Source organism: Rattus norvegicus, chromosome 4 (genome assembly GCF_021556685.1).
Source record: "Rattus norvegicus strain SHRSP/BbbUtx chromosome 4, alternate assembly SHRSP_T2T, whole genome shotgun sequence".
In the NCBI taxonomy this organism is placed as follows: domain Eukaryota; kingdom Metazoa; phylum Chordata; class Mammalia; order Rodentia; family Muridae; genus Rattus; species Rattus norvegicus.
The window spans coordinates 156,232,372-156,257,500 of NC_141537.1; the positions used below are offsets into that span (position 1 = coordinate 156,232,372).

The 25,129-nt window shown below is 51.3% G+C and overlaps 1 protein-coding gene across 52 annotated transcripts in view; it reads right to left on the bottom strand.

Moving 5' to 3' along the window:
- Mical3 (microtubule associated monooxygenase, calponin and LIM domain containing 3) overlaps nucleotides 1-25,129 on the bottom strand; it is a 199,387-nt gene that overhangs the window by 28,201 nt on the left and 146,057 nt on the right. For 12 of the 52 annotated variants that reach the window (XM_087658195.1, XM_087658196.1, XM_087658227.1 and 9 more), the window contains 7 exons: nucleotides 19,009-19,204; nucleotides 10,960-11,198; nucleotides 9,318-9,407; nucleotides 6,703-6,840; nucleotides 5,217-5,279; nucleotides 1,773-1,883; nucleotides 384-530 (listed from right to left, as the gene is read on the bottom strand). In XM_087658195.1, coding sequence (XP_087514321.1) covers nucleotides 384-530; nucleotides 1,773-1,883; nucleotides 5,217-5,279; nucleotides 6,703-6,840; nucleotides 9,318-9,407; nucleotides 10,960-11,198; nucleotides 19,009-19,204 — 984 coding nt within the window. 52 annotated transcript variants of the gene reach the window in all.

A 25,129-nucleotide genomic window follows, 5' to 3' on the forward strand; every position in this document is an offset into this window, starting at 1 on the left:
CTGCCCTCAGGCTGTTCCAGAAAAAAAGTCGAGTTGAGGGAACTCAAGGATGGCACTGCCCACGCCCTGGGTGCTCCTGCAGCTGGTACCCTGGGTGCTCCTGCAGCCGACGCCCTGGTCTTTTGTGTGGCGGCTATGATCTGGGTCTCAAGCTTGGTCAAGTGTCTGTGTCTTCTCAGGCCCCCCAGCAGCCCAGGGAGAGGTACTACTGTCTGAGGCTGTCTGTAGAGATGTGTGGCCCCAGACAGGCAAGGAAGGGCGAGGACAGGGATGGGTGTGGCTACTGCTGGGCACCAGAGGGTCCATCCTGAAGGCCGCACCTGGTGTTACGAGCATGCCCCTGGGGGCTCTGGCATTCTGGAAGTCATTCCCCCTGCCCCTACCTCTCTCCTCTTGCTTTGGTGTATCAGATGGCTTCTCTTCCTCGTTTTCTGACACTCGGAGCTCCAGGTCTGCTTTCACCTTGGTCTGGCTCTGTAAGCGATGTTCCGTTTCCGCATCAGAAGGGATATCATCAGACCAGTGCTGATCTGGAGGATGTAGGCAAGACACAGATTTTTACACACGTTGAGCCCTGGATGTGTTCCTTTTCTGGGTCTTGCTTCCTTAGAGGGTTGCTTGATGGGGTGATCCGCTGTGGCATGAGGTCTAAGCTAGGCGCGGCAGACCCTGCAAACCAAGTCTTTTACACAAAGCCATCTTGTCTTCTCGGTGTGAGGTTTGCAGAAAACTGTGTGGTGCTTTTCCTTTAGTTGTGTGCATGGAATGTGTGTGTATGGTGTGTGTGTGTACAGTATGCGCGTGTATATGTAGAGTGTATGCGTGTGTATGTGTAGTGTATGTGTGTGGTATATGTGTGTGTATGTATAGTGTGTGTGTGTATAGTGTATATGTGTGTGTATGGTGTGTGTGTATCTGAGTGTCCTCATCTTTTTTTGTGTGTTTGGGGTGTGTATGATGTATGTATATGGATGATTGATATGTGTATAGTATGTGTGTCCTCATCTGTTTGTTGTATACATGGTGTGTGCATGTGAGTGGGTGTTCTTATCTGTTTGTTTTGTGTTTGGGGTATGTATGATGTATGTGTATACATGATGTGTGTGTATGGTGTGTATGTATCTCATCTGTTGTATAATATGGGGTGTGTGCATGTGTGTGTGTGTGTGTGTGTGTGGTATGTGTGTGTCCTCATGTTTGCTGTGTTTGGGGTGTGTATATGTGTGTGTATGGTGTGTATGTGTGTGTCCTCATCTATACGACAGTCAAAGGCTGACACTAGGTGTTTTGCACTGCTCCTCACTTTCTCTTTTTGAGACAAAGTTGCACTGAACCTGGAGCCTGCCTGTTGGCTTAACTGTTTGGCCTGCGAGCCCTGAGATCACCCTGTCTCCACCCTCCTCCATGCCTGGCTTTTACAAGGGTGTTAGGCAGCTGAACTGGCAGCAGACACTACACTGAACAGTCCCCCCACCCCACCCATCTGCTTTTTAAACGCAGTGACCATGACATAACAGGCTGTGACAGAAAAGCAAAACAAAAAACCTTTTGGGGTACCTGCAGACTTATCTTCCCTTTTCTTTTGCTAGTCTCAGAATCTGACCACCGCCCCCACCCCGGTCCTCAATGTGCGCATGCACATACACACATGGCCTCCTCCATGCCTCCTCCTTTGCTCTGTAAAGTACCTTTTGTGAGTCCCACCTGCTCTGGTCCTGTCCCTCAAGGTGTAACAGGTCACAGAGGTAGAGAAGGGAGGCTGGGACCCATACCGTCCAGTTCAGCACCAGTGTCTCCAGGGTCTCCATCCTCTGCTGCTTCCCCTTCGGTCTCTGCTGGCTCAGAGTCCACGTCCTCTTCTAGGTCATCCTCATCCAGAGGAGCTGTAAAGCAGAGACATTCAAGGACAGAGGAAAAGGACAGACAGACAAATGTCCATGTAGGGCACAAGAAGATAGTAATGCACAGGCTACGGGGAGGAAGGAGGCCCCAGATAATATGGGGAGTGCTCTATAAGCAATGTGGGTACCACGGCTGGCCCTGTGTCCACTCTAGGAGGGTCAAGTAGAAGCAGGAGGGAAGTCTCTGGCCTGGAGGCTTTACCTTCTCCCCAGAGGCTGCTGCTGTGAGATCCTCAAGTCAGTCATAATCAAGGGATGCTGTCCGTAACTACAGCTTCTAACAGTGCCTACACAGCAGGCCCAGTGCTAGCCCCTGATGTGCCATGAGGTAGTCACTCATCATTTTGAGGCAGCCAGAGGGCCCAGTTCCTCTTGTCCACCCTTGAGTGACAAAGCTTAGGCCTGAGGGTCAAGTGACTCACACTGGGCTCTGCTGTTGACCTGCATCGGCACAAGTGGAGGCCAATGCCTTTCTTGAGACAACTTAGAGGAGTCTATTAAAGCAGGAGGGTGGACCTGAGGGGATATGTAAAGTTCCTTTTCTGCCAGGTGTGGTGGTGCACGTCTTTAATTCCAGTACCCAGGAGGGAGAGGAAGGTGGGTCTCCGAGTTTGAGGCCAGCCTGGTCTACAAAAGCAAGTTTCAGGACAGCCAGGGGTCTTCAAGACAACCCTATCTTGAAAAAAGCCAAAAACAAACAAACAAACAAACAAACAAACAAACAAACACCCAACCAAACCAAAACAAAAAGTCCCCTTTCTGGGCTCAAGAATTGCTCTTTGGGGCTGCAAAACAAAGCAAGACACTCATCCCTTTTCATTTACCCCGAGGCAGACAGCCCCTGTGTACCACACGCCCTAGCCTGTGTTAGCAAAGGATTTACGGATGGTACAGAGGTAGACCCGGGAGGACAGAGGCTCTGCCCAGGATGCTGGCACCTGAGGGTGAGAGATTTGAGTTCCATGGAATCAGGGCATCAAAGCACATTTGGTTTTTCTCAAAGCTGAGCTGAGAGTGGGAGGGGCCGGGCCACTGAGCTCAGGTGGTAACAAAACTTGAGAAAGAGGCTCCCTTAGGGGGTTTGATGCTGCGGGTGGTAGGGAAAGGGAGGGGGAGATTACGAGAAGGAAGCAAGTCCCTTGAAGATTCTGGGAATGCTGTATTCCTTGACGTGGGAGGAGGCAGTTCTGTGAGTTTTAATTCCCTACATTTATACTTTTTTACTTTTAACACGATTCACAAGACGATGACAGTTCAAACCTATGAAGGGCTTTTTTTTTTTTTTTTTTTTTCCCCCCGGAGCTGGGGACCGAACCCAGGGCCTTGCGGTTGCTAGGCAAGCGCTCTACCACTGAGCTAAATCCCCAACCCCTTTTTTTTTTGGCTTTTAAAGACAGGGTCTCACTATGTAGCTCTGGCTGTCTGGGAACTTGCTGTGTGTAGACCAGGCTGGTCTTGAACTCAGAGATCCCACTGCCTCCGCCTCCTGATTAATGGGATGTGCCACCGTTCCCAGATGAACTTCTTCAAAGCTGAAACTGGAGAACTATGGCAAACAAGACTGGAAAACTACCGACAGCCCAGGGTTTAGGACAAAGCGGCTGCACTCCAGGTAAAGTTCCAGGCCCCTGAACCTCACCACCTGCTCTTTCTGAGGCACCAGAGCCATCCAGGGAGCGGCAGTGCCAAGGCACTCTTCTATGCTGATGGAATTTGCTAGGACAGACGAGGGAGAGAAACTCAATTATCCCCACGGGTCTAAAACCTTCCAGTGCTCTTCCTGTTTTGGGACACTCATGGGAGACATTCACCAGAGAATGTGTGATTTGTGACTCTGGAGACACCCACACACACCCACTGAACAGTTCCCCTGGGTCCAGCTTCAAAACTAAGTGTTGTATTTTGATGACGGGTTCGTCCTTGGATACTCTGCCATGTAGGAGGATAAGAGGGTGCTGGAAACAGATTCTGGAGGGCCCTTGTGCCATCGGGGTGATAACCGCATACTCTCTGGCAAGAAAGCTGGAAATGGTATAAAGGAGTAACTCCTCAGCTCCCCAGCCTGCCACCAGCCCAGACTGGCCCTAGTCTCTTGTTCCTTCCCAGTTTTCCTACTAAGAAACATCCGGTGTGGAGTCAGGAGGGTAGGGGGAGTGTGGTCCTACGCTCCTGGGGGTACCTGGAAAGAAACGATGGTCACAGATATCAAGGAGCAAACACTGGCGAGCTACTGTGCAGCGGTAGCGGACGTGTGCAGAGACACAGCTAGAGCAATGGAACCGGGGGATGGAATTCTTGTTAAGATGGGAGCACTGTGCTTGCTGGAAGCGGCCACACGAGTGAGGAGGAGCAGCCACACGCTACGGAAGCTGGGAGTCACCGTCTCTTGTAGCTGCCTGCTAAGACATCCTTCCTCCTCAGCCTCGTTCCTCCTTCCTCTAGCTCAAAGGGTGAGGATAAGTCAGCGTTAGCTGGACTAGACTGAGTCCTCTCCCACTGGTGGGCTCTCCCACCACACGTCTGCTTTCAACTGCTAGCGAGGACAATGGGGGTAGAGGAGGTAAAGACCCACAAGTGCCACCCCAACTGGTCCCAGAAGTCACTGTCAGGACACCAGTTCCCAACCAGGGTGGACGCTGTCTCCTTTGTAAGGGATCCTGGGGTTGGATGGAGACAGTTCAGCACTGAGAACAGAAGCTAAGGACGGGACATCCTGTAGTGGGAAGAACTGTTCTTTCCCAGAGGCCAAGCATTCCCTCCTTGAGAAAAAGGTTTCTAGTAAAACAAGTAAGTACAACTAAGACTTTTCAGGCCGCCCTTGGCTTGCGTAGCTTAGTCTGTGGATGCGGCTCTGCTGGACTTCCTTGTAAAGCCCACCACTCCTCACCACTTCTCTGAGGCAAAAATCCTGTTTTGACTGGCTCCTCTGACACGCTGGTAGGTTTGTGGAACGGTATCTGATTTCACTCCACATCCACGGCTACCCAGCTTTACTTCTATAGGTTTAAAACTTCGGCATAAAAAGCTTCCTTTCACCTTGGGTTTTACAACCAACTGCTAATGGTAATTCTTTAAGAGGCGTGACTCCGTGACTCCATCCTATCTCCACTGTTGGCCTCCAGTCTGCCTGAGGCTGGAGGATGCCCAGATGGGCCGTCTGACAGAGCATGCACGAACCCCACCCACTGCCTTTGCCCTCGCATGCACCAGCGACAGGAGCTGAGTCCTAGAGTTAAGGCACCAGCAGAGCTGCCTAGAGAAAGAGGTTAAAATGAACAGGGTGGGGGAGTGGGGTGTCAGATATCACCAGTCTACCTCCGGAGACAGTCTCCAGCCAGGCCTGTACTGCTGCGCACCGTACGGAGGGGAGGCCGGTCACTGAATTTAAAACACATGATAAATGCAAAATTAAACAATGACAACTCCTCAGCAGGGAGAGCTGAAAGAAGTCTGTCCTAAAATTCAAAACAGAGGAAGAGAACCAGAGACATCGTAAGACAGCCAGCCACGTGGTACTAACACAGGGTGTGTGTGTGCCTGCATGCATGCACGTGTGTGTGTGTGTGTGCCTGCATGCGTGCATGTCTGTGTGTGCGTGCGCATGTGTGCATGTGTGTGTGCATGCGTGTGCATGCGTGTGTGTGTGTGTGCGCGCGCGCGTGTGTGCGCGTGCATGCGTGCGTATGTGCGCACGATCCTATGTTGGCCTTTGGGACAGGTATTTGGGACAAGAAGAAAAGACAGAACTTGAGAGAGGGCAGCTTTGGCTAGGGCCGCTGAGTTGTCCTTGTCCCCATCTTGCGGGTCATCTTGATGTCCTAGAGGATTAAAACATCGTACAAAATCCCAAGTTTTCCCATGGACTGGAAGCGAGCTTCTATAGAAACAGAACCTGACAGGGCAGGCAGCCCTGGGAGGCATCACCCCAGCCAGAGAAGGTGATGCCACCAAGGGTCCCTACACGGAAGACGGGGTCAAAGAGAATGACATGACCACCACACCTCTCAATGGGCTTTGCTCTCTTTTTATTGTTACTCCTTAGAAGAAACAAGAGGCAGGGTATCTAGGGTGGGAGGCAGATCTGTAAGGTCAGCTGCTCCGGAGGCTGAGGCAGGAGGATCTTGAGTTCAAGGTCAGCCTGGCTAGCTTAGTGAGTTTGTCTAAAAACACACGGAAGGAAGAAAGAGGGAAAGACCAAAAGAAAGAAATCAAAAACAGAAAATAAAAAAAAAATGCCCGGCATGTCGGTGCACACCTTTAATCCCAGCACTCAGGAGGCAGAAAAGGGCAGGTCTTTGTGAATCTGAGGCCAGCCTGGTCTACACAGCAAGTTCTGGACCAGCCAGGGCTACACGGTGAGACCCTGTTTTAAATAAACAAAGGAGCCAGAATAAAGTCCATGTGCACCTTAGTGGGAAACACGGGCCACAGTGCCCAGGACTTGATGTAGATCATGAGATCCGCCCTGTGTGCTCCTTCTTACTTTGACTCCTAAATATGCTCCCCTCTCTCATCCTGACATGCACTCATGCAACACCCACTCTACCCACACACTCTGCAGAGGGGTAAAGAGTGCCCAGCTGAGAGATGCAGGAGACAGCAAATTCTAGGGTCTGCTAAGTCAGGTTCACCCTCCTGTTTGCATTAGAAGACAGAGCCTCAGAACTCAGAGAACTTTACATATCCTTGAATGACAGGAGGACAGTGGTCCCCCTGCAGACAGGGCCTCTTCAGCCTTGGGAAGGGCTGGTATTTAGGGCGCTCAGGACACACACCCGACTCTGGGGCTGGATGCAGTTACCTCTAGAAGTGGAGGACTCAGAGGGTGGGAGCATCCTCTCCTCCTCCTCTCTCTCACGGATGTGTGTCCAGTGCACATCAGCCTGGATCGCCAAGGGATCCGCTGCGGTTATGATCTGCTGAAGCCTCTTGTTCCCGGCTAAGGAGCCAGGTCCCCAAGAAGGAGGGTAGAGGGAGGACGGAAGGGAACAGCAAACAGCAAAGGGAAGGAGGGAGGCGACAGCACAGGAAACGAAACAGAGTTATAGTGTTTGCCAAGACCAATGTGAATAAGAAAGAGGTAAAAATTGAGACCGTGCATGTTTATTGCATACACATGCTCCCACACACATGTACATGTGCGCGCGCGCGCGCGCACACACACACACACACACACACACACACACACACACACACACACACACACCTCTTCTGTTCATTAGGTTTGATTAGTCATTTTGAGCTTCACATAAGCTTCTTAGTACAGTGAATCCACACACAGAAGAAACTTTTCCTTTCCATCATGAAATGGATCCGAGGCCCACACTGCCCAGGGTGGAACAGGGCAATGACCCTCACTTATAGGACCATCACTCCAGGGGCCCCAGGACGTGACTGTTACCTAGCACAGCACGAGCTCCTGAGGACACACTTCCTGTCAGTCACAGGTGGGCTAGGATGGTGTCCCACTCTGCCAGGAGCCAGCCAGCTACCCAGGACAGACATGTGCTTTACTGGAATTTCATTTTTACCCTCTGTGGTAAAGCTGCTGCTGGGGGCCGGGGTTGGGGGGAAGCCCTTGGGCCAAAGAGAACATGCTGCATGCTGACACAGGGCACGGGGTCAGCAGGGAGGGCAGGACAGCAGCTGGAGAATGAAGCAGAGATCTGTCCTGTGCAGTCTGGAACTCCTGTGCAGGCAGGAGCGAGACCAAAGCCTCTTCCCTTCTGTGGGTGAGGCCCCTCCTTCCTTCCTTACAAACTGCATCAGAAGCCCTTCCGACCCCTCTAGGCATGAGGTCTGCCTCTCAGCTATATAAAAACCCAGCAGCGCCCCCTGCATTCACACTTGCTAGCAGAGCCGGTGGAATTCACATGCAGCCCCTTGCCCCAAAGGAGCCTCTCATTAGTGCTTGGGTCATGCCACATAGTAGGGTTAAGATAACAGGACAGCCAGTAACTAAGGAGCTTGGGGTGAGCACCGAGGAAGGGAGGGCAGCTACTGAGGCAGTAAGAGCAGGTGCCACCGATCTGAAGGACTCTCTGGCTTCAGCCTGAAGCTAGCTTCCATCTGGGCCTGTATGTTTGTCATCTCCTCGACACCCTTAGCTAGACACCTGTCACTACCAGGGCAGCTCTGATAACTTAACGTAATGAAGATGTAGCCTGGTGTGGCCTGGCCCAAAAGCGGAGCGAGTTCTCTGATGTGGAGAGACGGCCCCACAGACTCTCTTACTGATCTATATGGATTCAGAATCTATCCCCAAAGACAGTCTGCCCAGATGGCGCTGGCAAGGGCTGAATCATGGCAAACGCACGGACAGCTTAGATGTGTCGGGGTGAGGCACAGAGAGAAAGGCTGCCCCTTTCTTTGCCTTCTAAGCCACCGAGGGAAGAGTTGAGCCTTTGCTCTGAGCATAGCTCTGCCTTCTGCCAACACCTGCAGACTTGTGTGTATGTGTGGTGTGTGTGTGGTATGTGTGTGTGTGTGTGTGTGTGTGTGCGCGTGGTATATATGTATGTGCTATGTGTGTATGTATATATGTGTATGCTGTGTATGTATGCTATGTGTATGTGTTATGAGTATGTATGGTATATGTGTATGATGTGTGTGGTATGCGTGCTGTGTGTGTATGTGCTGTGTGTATTTGCGTGTATGTGTGGTGTAGGTGAGGTGTGTGTATGTGTGGTGTATATATGGTGTATCTATGGTGTACGTATGGTATATGTGTGGTGTGTGTATGGTGTGTGTGTGGTATATATGTATGTGCTATGTGTATGTATGCGTGCTATGTGTGTTGTGTGTATGTGTGGTATGTGTGTATGATGTGTGTTGTATGGGTATGTGTGTATGTGCTGTGTGTGTGTATGTATGTATGTATGTATGGTATGTGTGTATGATGTGTGCTGTGTGTGTATGTACTCTGTGTGTCTATGTATGTATGTATGTATGTATGGTATGTATGTATGTATGTATGGTATGTGTGTATGATGTGTGCTGTGTGTATGTGCTCTGTGTGTGTATATATGTATGTATGTATGTATGTATGTATGTATGTATGTATGTATGTGTGGTGCGTGAATGGGGGCCATTAGCAGTGTGGAGACCCTGGGGTGAGACTGAAGAGTTGTGGCTAGGCAGTGAGGTTTAACTGGATAAGGTGACTCAGAGTGGAAGACACGTAGGTGGGTGACATTCCGTAAACCTTGTTCTCTGTCCTCTGGGGAATCTGCTAACTCACAGCTAGTCTGTGCTTCGTCTGGGGAGGCCAGGCCTGGGACAGATACCCAGGGATGCCCAGAGCCTTTGAGAACAGCTTTACAAAAAGACCTTCCACGTGGGGCCTGCTCTTGGAGGCATGTTTTAGATGGCTGCTTGGGAGCCGGGGTGGAGGTGGGCAGGAGGCAAAGCGGGTACCTTCACATGTACCCATTTCTTCTTCCTTTGAGAGATGCTGGAGCCACTGGCCTTGCAGGAGTTCTCTGTCCCAGGGGCAATACTCCCCTTCTACAGCAGGGGGAGCCAGACACCCACAGACAGCACCAAGAATCCCACAAGGACACAGGGAAAGAAGGGAGTGGAGGGAGGAAAGAGAACAGAGAGCAAAGTTATCCGCTGCATGCAAGTGTGTCTTGCCACTCGTCCATACAGGCATCCAGGTCTGCGGCCCCAAGATGCGCTGCAGGATGGGGACAAAGGAATGCCAGGGCTTGGCTGAGTGTGCAGCCAACTTCCCAGCTTGGCAAGTGAAGTCTTCATGAAGGGAAGGCGGGCAAACTCTCCTGGAATTGCACTGGGGCTAAAAGCTGTATTCACCATCACTGGAGACGGTGGCATCTCAAATGACTCAGACAAGACACGTTTCCCTGTTCCCTGGAGGGGATGGACTCACCCTGGGGAGTGTGAGCACATGGGAACTCTGGGCCAGCATGGTACTGCAGGGCACACAATAGAGAGATCATGACGGCCAATGCCAGTCTTTCTAGCATATTCCCTCTTCCTGTCCTGTGAAACTGAGTGAGTCTGCCTAGATCCCACTTTGGCCTTCAGAAGAGTCAGCACAGGAAGATGAGAGAGGGTGCTCTTTAGGGAAGCTGCTGACACCAGAAAGGGTTCTGACCCTGAGCATAATGGGACGGTCCATGGCAGCAAGTGCACAGAGCCCAGGGACAAGCAATGTCAGCACAGCAGCTAATTCTGTGTCCATGCCATGTGGATGTGGGGTTGCAAGAACAAGGAAGGAGCTGTCCCCTTGGAAGTGAGCATGGCTCTCCTCGGGGAACTGGATCTCCACTAGCCCTGGCTCCCTCCTTACCACCCATGGGCCCTCTGCAGCCAGGCAAGGAGTGATTTTCTTACACAGCCACGTTCCTCATGTCTTCCCATCACAGACGGATAGGCACTGGACAGAGAAATCTCAGGGCCAAGGCAAGAAAAGTTTTAGAAGTAGCCAGAATGGCTGGAAAATCAAAATGAGCATTCTTCAGGCCCCAAAGGTTACTGACTATTGTGGCTGGAGCCAGTCTAGTGAGCACTTAAGATCACAGCCATCCTGCACCAGGGGAGGCTCCTGGAGGGGCCAACTTCATCTGTCTTACTATAGTAAAGCTCTATATGAAGCTGAAGGAGGAAAATATAAAATGAAAAAGTAAAAGGAGCTTAACTTGGACACAGACCTCACATGAGCCCTGCCTTCCACTTCCAGATTAAAAATATCAGTGTGTGTGTGTGTGGGGGGGGTGGTGGTGGTGGTGGTAGAGGCTGTGGAAGGGGTGACCAGGAGGAGGGTAGTGAGTAGGATGTAAAGTGAATACATTTAACAATACTATGAAAATATTTAAAAAACCCCATGTACACAAGGGACGTTTTTTTTCCAGCTTGCCAGACACTGTATCTCGCCTCTGTTCTACCTAAGGTTGGAGTGAACGAGGGCCAGAAAGACCTCAGGTTCTGAGGGCAGCATGTAGACTCTAATGTCTGTGAGATCTTACATTCACACCGGCAAGAGCTGAAGGGGTGGGAGGTGGGACGGGCCAGGAATAGAGGAGATGGTTCTGACCTTCACTGGACTCCTCTTCCTCTTCATCATACTCCTCCTCGTCGTCTTCATATTCCTCCTCTTCCTCCTCTTCCTCAGGCTCAAAGTTCTTGGAGGCTTCCAGCTCCTCTTCACTCCTTCCCTTCAGAAGGGCATGGATCCTGACTGCCTCCTTCCAGGGAACCCCGCCCAGGTCAGAGGTGGGGAGCTGGTCCTCTTCATCCTCCTCTTCCTCCTCCTCCATCTCTGACTCAGAACTGCTGAGAGAAAGGAAGCACCCAGTTTGAGTGAAGGAACGACAGCAGGTGGAGAGGGACGGTTCAGAGCCACGGTCACAGGTAGCAGTTCCCAACAAGGCAATGGAGAGGAAGCAGTGACCAGGCCGCCCTTCGCCAGGCGGGGAGCAACCTGGCCCGTGGGGCACAGAGGCTACTCGCTGCACATCCAAAAGGGAGAGAAGGTCCTAGCTCGCCACTGTTTGGATGGAGGAACTCAACTGCACTCTATGTGGACTGGCTAGAAGCTTCCAGTGACAACCATGGTGGGTAGAGGTGGGGAGGAAGCCCCAAGAGGCTGAACCAGCGGCAGAAGAATCTCTCAGGGGAGAAGAGGGGAGAGGAGAGGAGGAGAGGAGGGGAAAGGAGAGGAGAGGAGAGGAGAGGAGAGGAGAGGAGAGGAGAGGAGAAGAGAGGAGAGAGGAGAGGAGAGAAGAGACGGTGAGGGTCTAACTATGTTTAAGCTGCAACCTCTATATGGAACATGCCACATAGGTAAAGTGCGGTAAAGGCCCACGCCCAGCACAGGGAGAGCAGAAACCCTGGACCACTTCTGTGGCCTCGTTCATTCTCCTCATTTGTTTCCTACACAGCACAAGGCCAGCTCGGCTTGGGATGGAGTCAGTGCTACTGATACAGGCAAGAACCCACCCTCTGTTCTGATTCAGGCCCTGCCAAGGAGGTCCAGCGACATGTGGGATGCAGTCATACATGGCCTTGCTAAAGAGGTTTCCAATTTGTTTCAGAGTTGTGAGTCTGTCCTCTGTCTGAAGATGCACTGAACCAGGTTGGACAAGAACGTGCCTTTACGACAGCACAGGACTTGGGGCCTCCCGGCTCCACAGGGATGAGGAGTGGGGTGCCTGGTGAGACTCAGCTTCCTGTGAAGGTGGGCTTAGCTCCTCGTGAGCCCCTTTGTATGTGGGGTGAGTCAAAGCCTGTGCTGGAAGGCGGGCACTGGTGCTCATTTCCGGAGCTCTGTCTGATGGGGTGATCTATGGTGATGTCTGACCACACTAAGTCTGAACGCAGGGACTGGTCACACTAGGAAGACCAAGGACTCCCCCCCTCCCCTAGGGGAGAAAGGAGACTTTAGGGTGACCTGAAGACTAGACTAACCACAAGGACTATCAAAAATGACTGCACATAATGGTGTCCCAATAAAAACCCCAAAGCTGCAGTGAAGGTGACATCACATGTGAAAACCAGGACAGTGGGCTCTCTGAATCTTCTAGCTTCCTGGACTTCTCATGAGAAAATCTTTCCATGGTGGGGTCTTAAACCTCTGCATCCGTCCCTGCACTGTATAGGCCATAGCCCGAGAACGTCAGCTTCCAGTAAGTTCTGGGTCCCTCTCAAGTGACTGAGTCCCATGGTGCTTCTGGTAAACTGTACTTGTGCGCTGGGTCAGAAATGAGGACGCAGTCCCTCTTGTTGGCTAACCAGCGCTCACAGGGACACAGTGACACCTCTACTACAGTCTGCGTATGCTCACCACCACCCCTGCCTCTGTTCTAGCGAGTCAATCATTAATGATCCTTTCCCGTGGCAACAGGGCCGAGCCATGAGCATGTCAAGTTCTGAGAACCCTCTTAAGCAGCTGAGCCTCATAAAGCTGAGGTCTACACAGGTAGGCCAGGCTGTGCCCGTCTCTCGGGTGTGGGGATGATCTTAGACTGACTCTTACTTTCTTACACAGTTTACTCAGGCCCACAACCTCATTCATTCATGAGTTCTTTTTTTCCCCCTGAGGCAGGGTCTCACTATGTAGCCCAGGCTGGCCTGAATCTTCAGTCCTCTTGAGCGCTGGGGTTATAAGTATGTATTACCATATACTGCTCAAAGAACATTCTGAGACCTGCTACAGCTCAGCCAGTGGACACACACTCTCAGCTAAGGTAGAGCAGTCTTGTGTTGTACTCTCTGACTACTGGGAATAGCAAAGGTGACCCAGGAAAGACCATACATAGCATACAGTGTGCATTGGGAGGGGGTGTGTGTGTGGCAGAGACCTGGGAGGAGGCTGTTTGAAGTGTAAACCTAAGACTCGGACGGGATAGGCATGGTGGTGCATGTCTGTAATGCCAGAACCTGGCAGGCAGAGACAAGGGTCACTGCATGTTCAAGGCTAGCTTGTTCCAGTCCAGCCAGGGATACAGAGTGAGACCATGCCTCAGAACACACAAGGAAAGAGGAAAAGTAAGAAGAAACAACAGAAAACCTGGCGCCTGAATTCTGAATGCTTTCACCACTGGCTTACCTTGTCAATCAAGTGTGCAGTCAGTCAGTGCTGCTTAGCACTGCTCCTGTCTAAAGGGAGGGCATGGAGACTTTTGCACTTGTCTTACATTTTCTGTCCCTCTACCTCAGTGTGCCCAGCAGCTTGTCTAGACAGGCTGGGAGGGACCATGCCTGACATCCCAAGAGAGGGGCCTGAGTGCAGCCTGACCTCACCCATACCATGTCCTTAGGATGCCGCCCCAGACATAATCCGCGTGATGAATCCGTCCCTCTGCGATGAAGACAGTGAAGCCCCACGATGGCTGTTTGTGCCACTCCAGCTGGTTTTACGACAGCTCAGAGGTTGTGAGAGCCAAAAGGTCAGCCCCGGAGCATTCCTCTAATGGCTTTAAGTGTAAGCATTTCTGAGAGGCCTTTCTGTTTGTTTCTGCACAGCGGGTCTCCCTAGCTGCAGGAAGGACAAAGAGCCACCCACAGGAGCTAGTAAAGGCTTCCTTCAGGCTACCTTCACCACAGGACCTCTGGGCTAATTTGAGGGTTGCCCTGCTCTTACATCACACAAGATCCGAGGTGTAAATCCAGGACACCACACGCATGCCTGGCGAGGACGGTACCACTCAGCTACATCCAGCCTCAAGGCTCACGTTAGATCTCCCTGTTTACCCTGACCTGTAGGGGCTGAGGGAGGAACCAGCAGAAGGTGGGCCACTTTTTAAGTGAGGAGGATCCACACAGTAGCAAAAATCTAACAAGAATATCCACCCTCCTTCTTTCCAGCAAAGGGATGCAGTCTCCTAGGAGGGATGGGGACTAGGAGGCCTAGGTCGGAGATCCAGGGGTTCAAGGCCTGCCTAAGTTACGTAGCAAGTTAAGACCAGCCTGGGCAACTGAGTGAGACTCTATTTCAAAATAGGAAGGTAAACGTTAGACTGGGAGTGTAATTCAGTTCAGAGTTAGCCTGCAGAGCCACGGGTTCGATGCCTGAAGCGCAGGGTACTTCCTGTATAGCGCAGGGTACTTCCTGTATAGCGCAGGGTACTTCCTGTATAGCGCAGGGTACTTCCTGTATAGCGCAGGGTACTTCCTGTATAGCGCAGGGTACTTCCTGTGGAGGCACCCTGTCATATTTCAGGGCATTTCCTCTGGTCCCACTCCCTTGGCCACATGACCACACTGCTGTACAGCCAATCTTATGACTGAGCATGTCTAACTAAGGCTCATGGGAGTCAGGATTTCCAGCCCTGTGCCCAGGCTCTTAAGTGCTTCCCCCAGAACTCTGCAGTGACTCAGAACCAGCAGCTGTCAGGGTGGGTGTGCAGGAATTTGGTTCAGACACAGGGCACTGAGAAGAATCATCTTAAAAGAGTTCTATGTCAATTTCACGGAGTTCTTCCCTCCCCCTCTGCCTTCTTTTCCTCCTTATCCTGTTTCTCCTTCTTCTGGGCCTTAGGTAGTCCTGGCCGGGCCTCGAATTCACTGTGTAGCAAGACCTCGAGCTTCAGTGCTACACTACTGAGCCACATTCTCAGCTCCTTCCCACCACGTTTGAAAGGAAACAGGAAACAGAGAATGGCTTTGACTCTTAGACTAAGCTTCTCCTATTCAGGGACTGCAGTCTGCTCTGCCTCAACCCTGGGCCCCACTGACCCTGACAATACTCGCTGACAAGCAGGGGTCTGCTGAAACCCTACATATGTATCATCTAGGACCAGTGTTCCTCACTGCCTCTGTTGGAAAAGGAACTGAAGAGAGGGCACACGGGGGTTACTGTTCACTCATGCTCTGCTTGGAGACTGGCTTTTCCTCTCCTTACCCTGTTGGTGCCATCAACTTTGGGGAGTCCTCTGTAACCTTAACTGTCCTATCCTTGAAACGTTATGTGTTTGCTCCAGGGGCTCACCAACCGGCTCTGTTTCTTTTGTTTTCAGATTTATTTATCTTTTCTTTTTTAAAAAAGTATTTTATTTCATTACCAATGTTTTGCTCAACTATTTGTGACACAACCAAGGAGGCCAGGCAAGGACATCAGAGTCCCTGGGATAGGAGTTACATGGGTTTGGGAGCCACCATGTCAGTGCTGGGAGTGGACCCCAGGTCCTCTGCGAGGATGGACAGTGCTCCTAACCACTGAGCCAGCTCCACAGCCCTGATCTATCCATGTTTTTATATGTATGCGTGTTTTGTATATCTGTACTTTACATGCATGCCTACTGTCTTCAGATATCAGAAGAGGATGTCAGATCTCCTGGAACTGGAGTTACAGAAGGCTATGAGCCTCCATGTGGGTGCTGGGAATCAAACCCAGGTCCTCTGCAAGAGTAACACGTGGTCTTACACACTGAGCCATCTCTCTGTCCTCTTGAGGATATCCTTTAGAGCTCACAGACGGCAGGCAATAAGGAACACAGCAGCTGGGCTGTGCACAGGCTACCTTCTTAAACATGGGGTTAGTTCTCCCTGGCCTTTGCCTTTGGACAACCTGTCTCCCATCACCACCCCAACACACACACACACACACACACACACACACACACTTACACACTTACACACACATACACACACATACACACACTTACACACACAGACACACACTTACACACACAGACACACACACGCATACACACACTTACACACACATAGACACACACACACACACACACACACACACACACACACAGTGCCACCTGGAGGCTTCTTTCCCAGGAGTCAACAACAGCTGATGAGACCTTGGCTTAGGACCTGCAGGCACTATGTGAACCAAACGATGGAGGTCATTACAGAAATCTCCCAGGATATCTGCTGACCCTGAAGACCCCAGACACTCTGGAAAGCAGTGTCCACAGCTTGCTGCTGATACCAGCATCACCGTTAAAGGATGGTTCTCAGGTTGTCCCCAGAACAGCTGTATTGGCTCTCAACCTAGCCATCTGCTACACAAGAGGCTATGATTCAGAGAGGCTGATGATCAGCCCCAGGCAGGGCAAGTTTGACCCAGGCTCCTACTCCACCTGGTGATGGAGACCAACACCTGCATCCCTGGCTTCCGCTAGGGGTGGGTACCATATTGCAATGGGCGTGTGAGTAGTGACAGTCACTGCTGACACTAATTTGGTGACCCCTGGGTAAGCTCAGGACACATCATGGCCTTTTCAGATGGGGAAACTGAGGCACAGAGGATAAGGGACTTGTTGGTGGTAGAGCTGAGCTTCCAGTACAGGTCTGATTCCACAGTGATGATCTAAAATATTATACCACATTGCTCAACAGAGATAGCTGAGCCAAGTTCTTTGAACTGTGGGAGAACAAGCTCCTGGGCTGGACTGGGAGATTCACTCATGCATGTATTCACTCACTCTTCCTTTCTTTCTTTCTTCCTTCCTTCCTTCCTTCCTTCCTTCCTTCCTTTTTAAAGCCAAGGTCTCATATAACTCAAGTTGGCCTTGAACTCTTGATCTCCCTGCCTCCACTCATACACATATGGGATTGCAAGCATGTGCCACCATGTCCAGGTTGGGCAAGAAGATTCTTAAAAGGATGTGCGTTCTCGTCTTCAGGGCTAACCCCTCACTAAGCAGGCGGAAGGCTGCGAATGCACCTGACTGAACCTGGCACTATGGGGAAGAGAACAGAACACATCTGTCTCAGGCGTCTTACAGCTTCCCCAGGGAAGTGAGGCAAAGCCACCACTCCTGCTCCGAAGCCCTCACTTTTCATGGAGCATCTGATATGGGATACATGTTATTACGTGTTTTTCCTTTTTAGTGTGTCACTTTCCCCCCTCCCAACACAGGGTTTTTCTGTATAGCCCTGGCTGTTCTGGAACTCACTCTGTAGTCCAAACTGGCCTACAACTCAAGAGATCTATCTACCTGTGCCTCCTAAGTGCTGGGATTAAAAGTGTGCACCATCACTGCCCAGATTTTATTCCAGTTTTATAAAAGACCTTTCAAGGACAGAATCCACGGTTTGAACATGCGTGGTAAACGTGCTCCCACCGAGGCATGCCATCCCTACACTCTTCTGGGTTTCCTTTCTTTAATAGAATTTAAGTGGGTATTTTTATGTTAGATAAATGCTGATTGCATATCTCGACACCACACAATCTAAGGTTAAGCCACCTGCTCTGCTCAAGGGTTTATCAATGCGCTTGGCAGAACCATGGGACTGGCAATGAGACAGGAGTGTAGGGTGTGTCCCTGTGGGCACTCTGGACGCACTGCAGTCACGAGACTGAGGCCTCAGGTCAGTGAAAACCCTGGAACTATACCAACAAGAGGGCTGCCTGTGGTGCCAGCCCGAGGGGTACCTTACCACAGCGTGTGCCCCAGATCTTTCTGCTGGGATGCAGCTGAGGGCAGCCGTGCTTAGAGATGTGCTCTGGCAAACATTCTCACCTTTAAAGATACATCTGTCCACCCTTCTAAGTAAAAGTTCTTGATCTGGAGCCTCAGCTCTGGCATTGGAGCCCTGTGAGAGTCTGGCTTCGACTGACTCTGCCCATCCTTGTCATCCTGGTCTCTCCCACACCCTTCTCCACTGACACGGGAAACACGAGAGGGCATCACATGTACTCGAGGTACAACTGCTGAGGTGAGAGGGTGCAGGCTTGGTCCCATCAGTCATCAGCTAAACAGATTAGACACTGACTGGTAAAGCCAGATGTCTTTTGTGTGTGGCCCCTGGCACGCCAAGATTCTGTTTCTCTCTCTGCTCACCGCCAGGTGGCTTTGTCAAGGCTTCAGAGTCACCAGTGGCGAGCCACCCTCTGCTCCAAGCCTGGCAACCTCTGTGGAAGCATCCGCCTCTGTGAGGCATGCTGTTTCCAGCTTGCTTTCCTTCCTGTGAAGGTCTTTCCTCGCCCGCAGCTTGTAAGCAACAACTGGTACATGATGGTGTTAGCTAGCTTTTCTGTTACCTTTTCAATGATGCACAAAGTGCTAGGGGAGTGGGCTACGCTCAGGAAGGCTTACAGGTTGTCACTCTTTCCAGCCCTGCTCCATCTAGCGATGGTTACATACACTGCTGTAGACATTCAGGATCACATAGTAACGATGGCTGACCTTGATGGTGGGGAGAAAGGGTCACAGGGCGGCAGGGAGAACAGGAAGAACCCAGGGCCTGGACCTCAGAATATGGAGTTGGAAGCTCAGGTCTGGTCCTGGTTATCATTAGTTTCTCCCCACTACAAGGGGACAAAACACATGGCCTACATCTATTCCTAGGACTCCCTCGAATGCACATGATCAGGAGCACATGATGGAAACGCCAATACTTGCTAAGGACTGTTGTAAACACCGCGTTCCTACCTGTTCCTTAACCTTCGCACTGACCCTGAGGAAGGCACTAGAGGTGCCTTACAGATTACAGATTCAGAAACTGAGGACTTACCTAAGGCGTCACAGATAGTGAGAGAAGAACTAAGATTCTGACCCAGTCAAACGGGTTCAAATCCCCTTGCTTAGCAAGTTCCTTTGTTACCAGATGAATCTGGGGACCCAGTAAGGCCACTGCCCCAGGAACCCGGTAGCCAGGCAAACCACGGGTATCAGCTGACCTGCTGGCCGCATCCTCTTCGGTGCCTTTGTCTAACACGCTGCTCAGGTTGTGCTCGGCCTGCGTCTCCTCAGGCACCTCCTCCAGCTCCTCCACCTGCCTCACCGATCGGCGGTAGTTCTCCAGCTCGATCCTCTCGGGGGTGCCCCTCAGCCTCTTGGCGATGCTGGGTTCCTCCAGGCCGTTCATGCTGGCACCTGTGGGGAAAGCAAACGGGCAACTGAGGATGATGGGGGATGGTGCTGGATGAAAGGGGATGCAGACCATGGAGGCGTTTCTCAGGAAAAGATGCATAGCTCTCCTGGAAATCAGACTACGGGTGAAGGAAAGCCGAAAGGATTGTGGGCTGGCCTGAGGACAGGAAAAGTTGCCGTGGGTGTGTGCAACATTTCCCTAGGCAGGAGAGACAGAGACCACACATCCTTATCTGCTTCCAGCCAAGTCAAGACGGGAAGACGCCATCTTACAGGTACTGATCACTGGGCCAGGGTGAAGGGTCTGGACAGGGCTTCAGGTGGGTCTCTCGTCCCCAGGGACTAAGACAGTCACAGAGAGGGTGTTGTACTTCAAGTGGCTCCCACAGGACCTGCCTGTGTCCTGTCACCATGGATTCGACGAGTATCTTGCAGGACAAGCACACCAAGTGGCAGTGCTGAGCCCTGAGCCCTCTGCATGGCCAGGCTTGGAAGTGTGGGGCTGCCCATTCAGCATGCCTTTACACAAGTACACCTTCCCCGTGAGCAGTCACGTACGAGGTGAGACCACACAACTGTCTGCCCTTGTCCGTCACACAGGTGTCTGAGCACCTGTCAGTGGTCTTTCTTGTCAGTTAGAATGATGGGGACTAGAAGCTACTTTTAAAAACTTCTACTATTTCCACCACATAGCTTGCTTTTAAATATTTCTGAGAAACACTATAGTAGACTCACAGTGCTTCTAAAACTTAAACCAAACAGACACAAAGCATCCCTGACTCCAGTCTCCCTCTGTCCGTAGCAGGTGTCCCGTCGTCTCCTTTCTCACTACCACTGTTCCTCCTGACACTTGTCACTGTGGCAGTTCTGGTCAGAGGCCCCTCGTGTGTTCTGCTGTGTGCCTGCTGTGTCACAATACCACACAGGTACACTCAGACAAACCCAGGTCAGATCCTGACTCCCTCAGTGACTGGGAGTGCTGATGTGGTCCAAGAATGGAGTCTCGTGTGGAGAAATCTGAATGCTTGTGAGAAAACTCCAAGAAAACAAAACTAGAGTCTTGTGACCTTAGTTTCTTCAAAACAAGGAACTGTTCTTAGACCGTGCGCCTCCCAGCTGTAGCAGACAGGAGTGAGCGGACTCCAGATTATTCATCCCGACTGGCTGTTGTTACTTGTTTACATGCCTCTGTGGAAAAAACACGCCTCTGCCACGTGCAGCTTGTCCTTGTGACTGTACCCAGCTTGAACTCCTGGGAACTTTACTCAAGGGACTTTTCCTAACCCTCAGAGTATAAACTGAATAAAGGTGGCTATTGCAAAAGCCTGCCTCGTTTTTTAGGCTCCATTTTCCCAGGTCCCACCAGCTCTAGAGCAGTCAACACGGCAGGAGAACTTAGAAACACTCTAATCCTCTCAAAGTCATACGCTGGCCTGTGGCCAGGGTGACACTCACCTCCCAGGGCTGGTATGGATGTGAGGGTGCCAACTCTGGAACCCCAGTTTATTCCTCCCTCTCCTCCCCCAGGGCAGCATTCAGCAAATATGGGTGAAGCCACGTAGCTGACGCCCAGTGAGATTAGAGCATCCCTGTGCTGTGCACTCACACGCAGGACCTGATGTCCACTTGCTCCAGGCCATAAACTCAGTCACCTGATGCAGACCTAAGGGAACAGGTGGCAGCCTTAGGTTAAATGTACACACACCTGTGCTTTATGATACACAGTGACAAAGAAAAGGGAGGGACAGGCCAGCCAAGCTGGGAGCCCTTTTCACACTGTCCTGACGACCCGAGTTCAACCCCAGAACTCTCAGAGAGGTGGAAAGGACAGAGGCAATTCTATGAAGTTGCCCTTCACGTGTGCTTTGTGACACACCACCCCCGTCCTACATCGTATATACACATGACAATAATAAAGGACATTGGTTCTTGTTTTGTTTTTAAAAAGAAAGGGCAGAGCCCAGGTGAGAGAGGGTCAGGAATGACCACAGGCTCTGACTAGGGCAGGTCTCTGACTGCTGTCGTAGTCTACACACCGGAGATAACACTGGAGTTTTGCATGCAGTGCCATGGCAACCCAATATGGGATGGCAGCGGTCCTCTCGGGCAGACCTGAGTAGTTTAGCAACCTCAGAATGCTGGCACTTTTTGAGGGCTGGCACTCATTTCTGTTGTGTGCAGGTTTCGACTGCTGAGATAGGGTCTCTAGCCCAGGCTAGCCAATTCGCTGTAGCCCAGGCTCATCCTCCTGCCTACCAAGGGCTGGGATTAGAGGCATGTGCCACCACACCTGGTTCATTTGGTACCGGGGATTGAACACAGGGCCTCATGCATGCTGGGTAAGCAATGAGCTACACAGAGCCTGTGTTTTCAACTCCTTTGCGAGGGCACGAGAGAGCTTTTCTGTGAATACAGCCAGGTGTAGGGTTCAGTCTTAGCACATCTGCTGCCATTTCCAGCTCTTCCATAGCAGCAGCTTTCAGAGTGACGAGACTTTACCGAAAAGCAAGATGGGATGCTAAGTTTGCTCACAGATCCCAGCCGGCGTGTGCTGATGAGGTCTGACAACGTATCCTTGGGTTCACCTCTCCTAGCCCTCTCACCCTTGGGAGCATCGTTTTAAATACCCTGTTCCATTTCTCAGCACTAAGATCATAGCCTTAAAAGTATATGCTACACTCACGGCTGGATGAGAGTGTCTGGGAGCTGAGGGCACAGAGCGTAAGAGAGAGGGGCAGGCAGCCAACTCATTCTCCAAAGCAAAGCCGTCTGCCAGGCCGCGGGAGGGCACAGGCTCCGGGTGCTGGCTCACCTGTCCTTTCCCTCTTCATCAAAACCCATGAGCTCCACAGAACAAGGATGAACAAGTGGGCTCCCTGACCACACGCAGCCAGAGTCTTTCTCGGCCTGTGCCTGACAACTGCTCTTGCGTGAGAACTAGAATAGGCACAGAGCAAGTGTGGCTTCCCCAAGCGTAAACTTCCCAGGAACCCCACTTAATATAGAGCAGTGATGTTATTTCTTCTAGAAGAAAGAAAATCAGAGTAAGAACCATCCCTTCAGGGCAAGCAAGTGCCACCAGTCCGTTTAACCCCAGCACGGTGGAGTGAACACACAGAGGAAGCAAAGGTGGGTGGTGATGCTTACTCCGTGCTGGGCACTCTGTTAGGACCTTGGGGAAGACGGCAGACGCAAACCATTTCCATTCTTACGTAGTCTTGTGGACATCGTGGCAGGCAGAAGTTATCAAGCACTACGACAGATGCACAGATGCACGCTCGTGGGGCCATCAGAGTACCTAAGAAAGCAGTGTCTGTCCTGGGTACTCAGGGAAGGTCTTCTGGAGGACTATGCAGTTAACCAGCAATTAGCTGAAGTGCGCAGACACTTAGGTGCCTGAGGTCACACAGCCTGCGGGCAGGGCGACTAAGAATTGAACTTCAAGAGGCCACGAGTGGTCCCTGGGCTTGTGACAGAGAGAAGGCATTTACAGAGTCCTAGTCATGTCTCCCTCCCCAGGCCTCACCGTACTGCCCTGCTATGGTTCTTTCTATGAGAAAATGTCTTAAACCAGACAGGCTGGAGTCTGGAATGCCCTGTGCCTGGTGTTATTTCTCTGCAGAGCCTACAAGCTGTGCGGGCTGATGGAGCATTAGAACTCGGCAGTCCAAGCCTGGAGTCTGAGGCTGGGGGGAAGGGAGATGCTACAAATAACAGAGATAGTCAGAATCAGTCAGAACTGTTCAGATCCTTCATGGATCTGGTGCTACAGAAGGATGCTCTGAAAACTTTAAGTACCTCGCTGGAGATTTAAAAAAGAATAAGGCAGAAGGCCTGACTTTGTGGTTTGCAACGATAATCCCAGCACCCAGGAAGGCTAAGGCAGGAACATTGAGACCAGCTTGGGCTACACAGCAAGACCCTGTCTGAAAATCAAAACAACCAAACAAAAGTGAAGGTTAAGCTGGGTACTGTGGCAGATGCATTTGGGAGGCAGAGGCAGGCAGAGCTCTGTGAATTCAGGCCAGTCTGGGCTACACGGTGAAACCCTGCCTCAAACAACAGCAACAGAAGTGGAGAGAGGGTTAAGGTTAAAGGCTGGGAATGCAGTTCAGCTGGAAGAACACTTGCCCAGCAAGCTCGAGACCCAGGGTTCAGTCGCCAGCGGTGCAAACACCAGGTATGGAAGCAAATCAGAAACCCAAAGTCATTCTTGGCTGGATAAGGAATTCAGGCTAGAGACTGCCACAAAACCAACCAACCACCCATCCACCCACCTACCCACAAACAATAAGAGGAGGTTATTGGCCCTGTCCCTGTCCCTGGCTCACCCAGTACCCACTCACATAGAGCTCTGGTTCACTCCAGCTTTCAGTGACAAAGGACTACTTAGGCAGAGAATCCCAAGGACTGGGGTCTCACAGAGGCTCAGTTTCCCCAAAGGGAAGATGGCTTCCAGTGTGCCGCCCATGTCCAGCCAACAGTGGTAAAGCACTTTGGCAAGCACGATGCCAATGAATCAAGACGAACATCCTTGACGCTCTGTCCTGACCAGGGAGCTATCAGACACACAGGTGAAGAGGGGCAGGGAGGGAAGAAGTGGAGGGGTACAGATCTTCATGGTGACCTCGACGTCATCAGTCTGGGATACCCCCTCCCACCAACACTTAGGAAGCTGGGGCAGGAGGATCACCTGGGCCAGGAGTGCTTGTGTAACATACGGAGATGGTATTTCTAAACAAGTAAACAAGGCTAGCAGAAGTTGGTTTGAAGAGGCGAGGCATGGATAGCCTCGTCAGGATGGATGGCCACCTCCCTCCGCATCGTATGTCCTGTCAGAGTGGCAGCTGCTGCGGAGGGACTTCCCAGCTAAAAGCAGAATGGAAGACCTGGAATCAGTTCCAAGGCTGATTCGTCTCTAAGTCGGTACAGGCTGATCTCTGGTCACAGGGAGGCCAATCGCAGCCTCGTGCATACCAAAAGGGAAGAGCTCCCAGGATCTGGCTGTATCCTAAATAGGAAAAAGGTCCCGGGCCTGACCTGAGGCTCTGTTTTGGAACAGTCACTGCCCACGGGAGTTCCATACATCATCCCCAAAGCAGCGCTTGCTAACAGGACAACCTGCTCTCAGCTGATGTGCGAGAGCTGCCAGAATCCTTTATTTGTAGCTGTCTGCTTCACAGGGAGAGCGAGGGATGCAGACAGGTTTCAGCGTGCTGTTCCCAGGGCTTCAGAGGCACCTGCTTTCCCTGTCCTTCCTGCAGTGCTCCAAAACTCCAGTGCTGGGTGGGGGTTTCCGGCAACCGTGTATCACACGGGCCATCTTGAGGCTTTCTCTTCCCAGGCCCTGAACTCATTTCTGGCTTTTTCCCAATTCCCTTTTCCTTCTAATAAAACTACCAATGCACTGTTAACAACTGCACATATTTAGGGGGTACAGTATAGTTTTTTATACATGTAAACAGTGAGTAGTTTCTACTTCCTCAAATGCTTATTCAGTGTGTTGGGACCTTTTGGGGCCTTTTAGTTATTTTTCCGAATGAGATAATGTGGTATAAACTGTAGTGACCTCCTGGCTGTGGGACACTTGTTAATCTCTCTGGTCTCATGGGTACCGGTGCCCCAGTCTCTCTTCCTTACCTCCTACAATAACTGATCTATTTATCTTTGGATGAGGTTGACTTTTTCTGCTAGGGAAGCCTGAGTAAAACCTGAATTTGATGAGGGGTAGGGATAAGGCACAGGGAACCGAGCGGTCTTCCTTGGTCTCCTCCCCGGACCTAAAGTAACATGGCTGCCAGGATTCATTCATCCAACAGCCAACCCCATCCATCTACACAGACCTTCCCTTCCCGCATCCAGAGTCACAGCCAGCCCACTGGTCCTCTGCACCAGAAGTGCCTGCTTTCTGATGGAATATGGTATCAC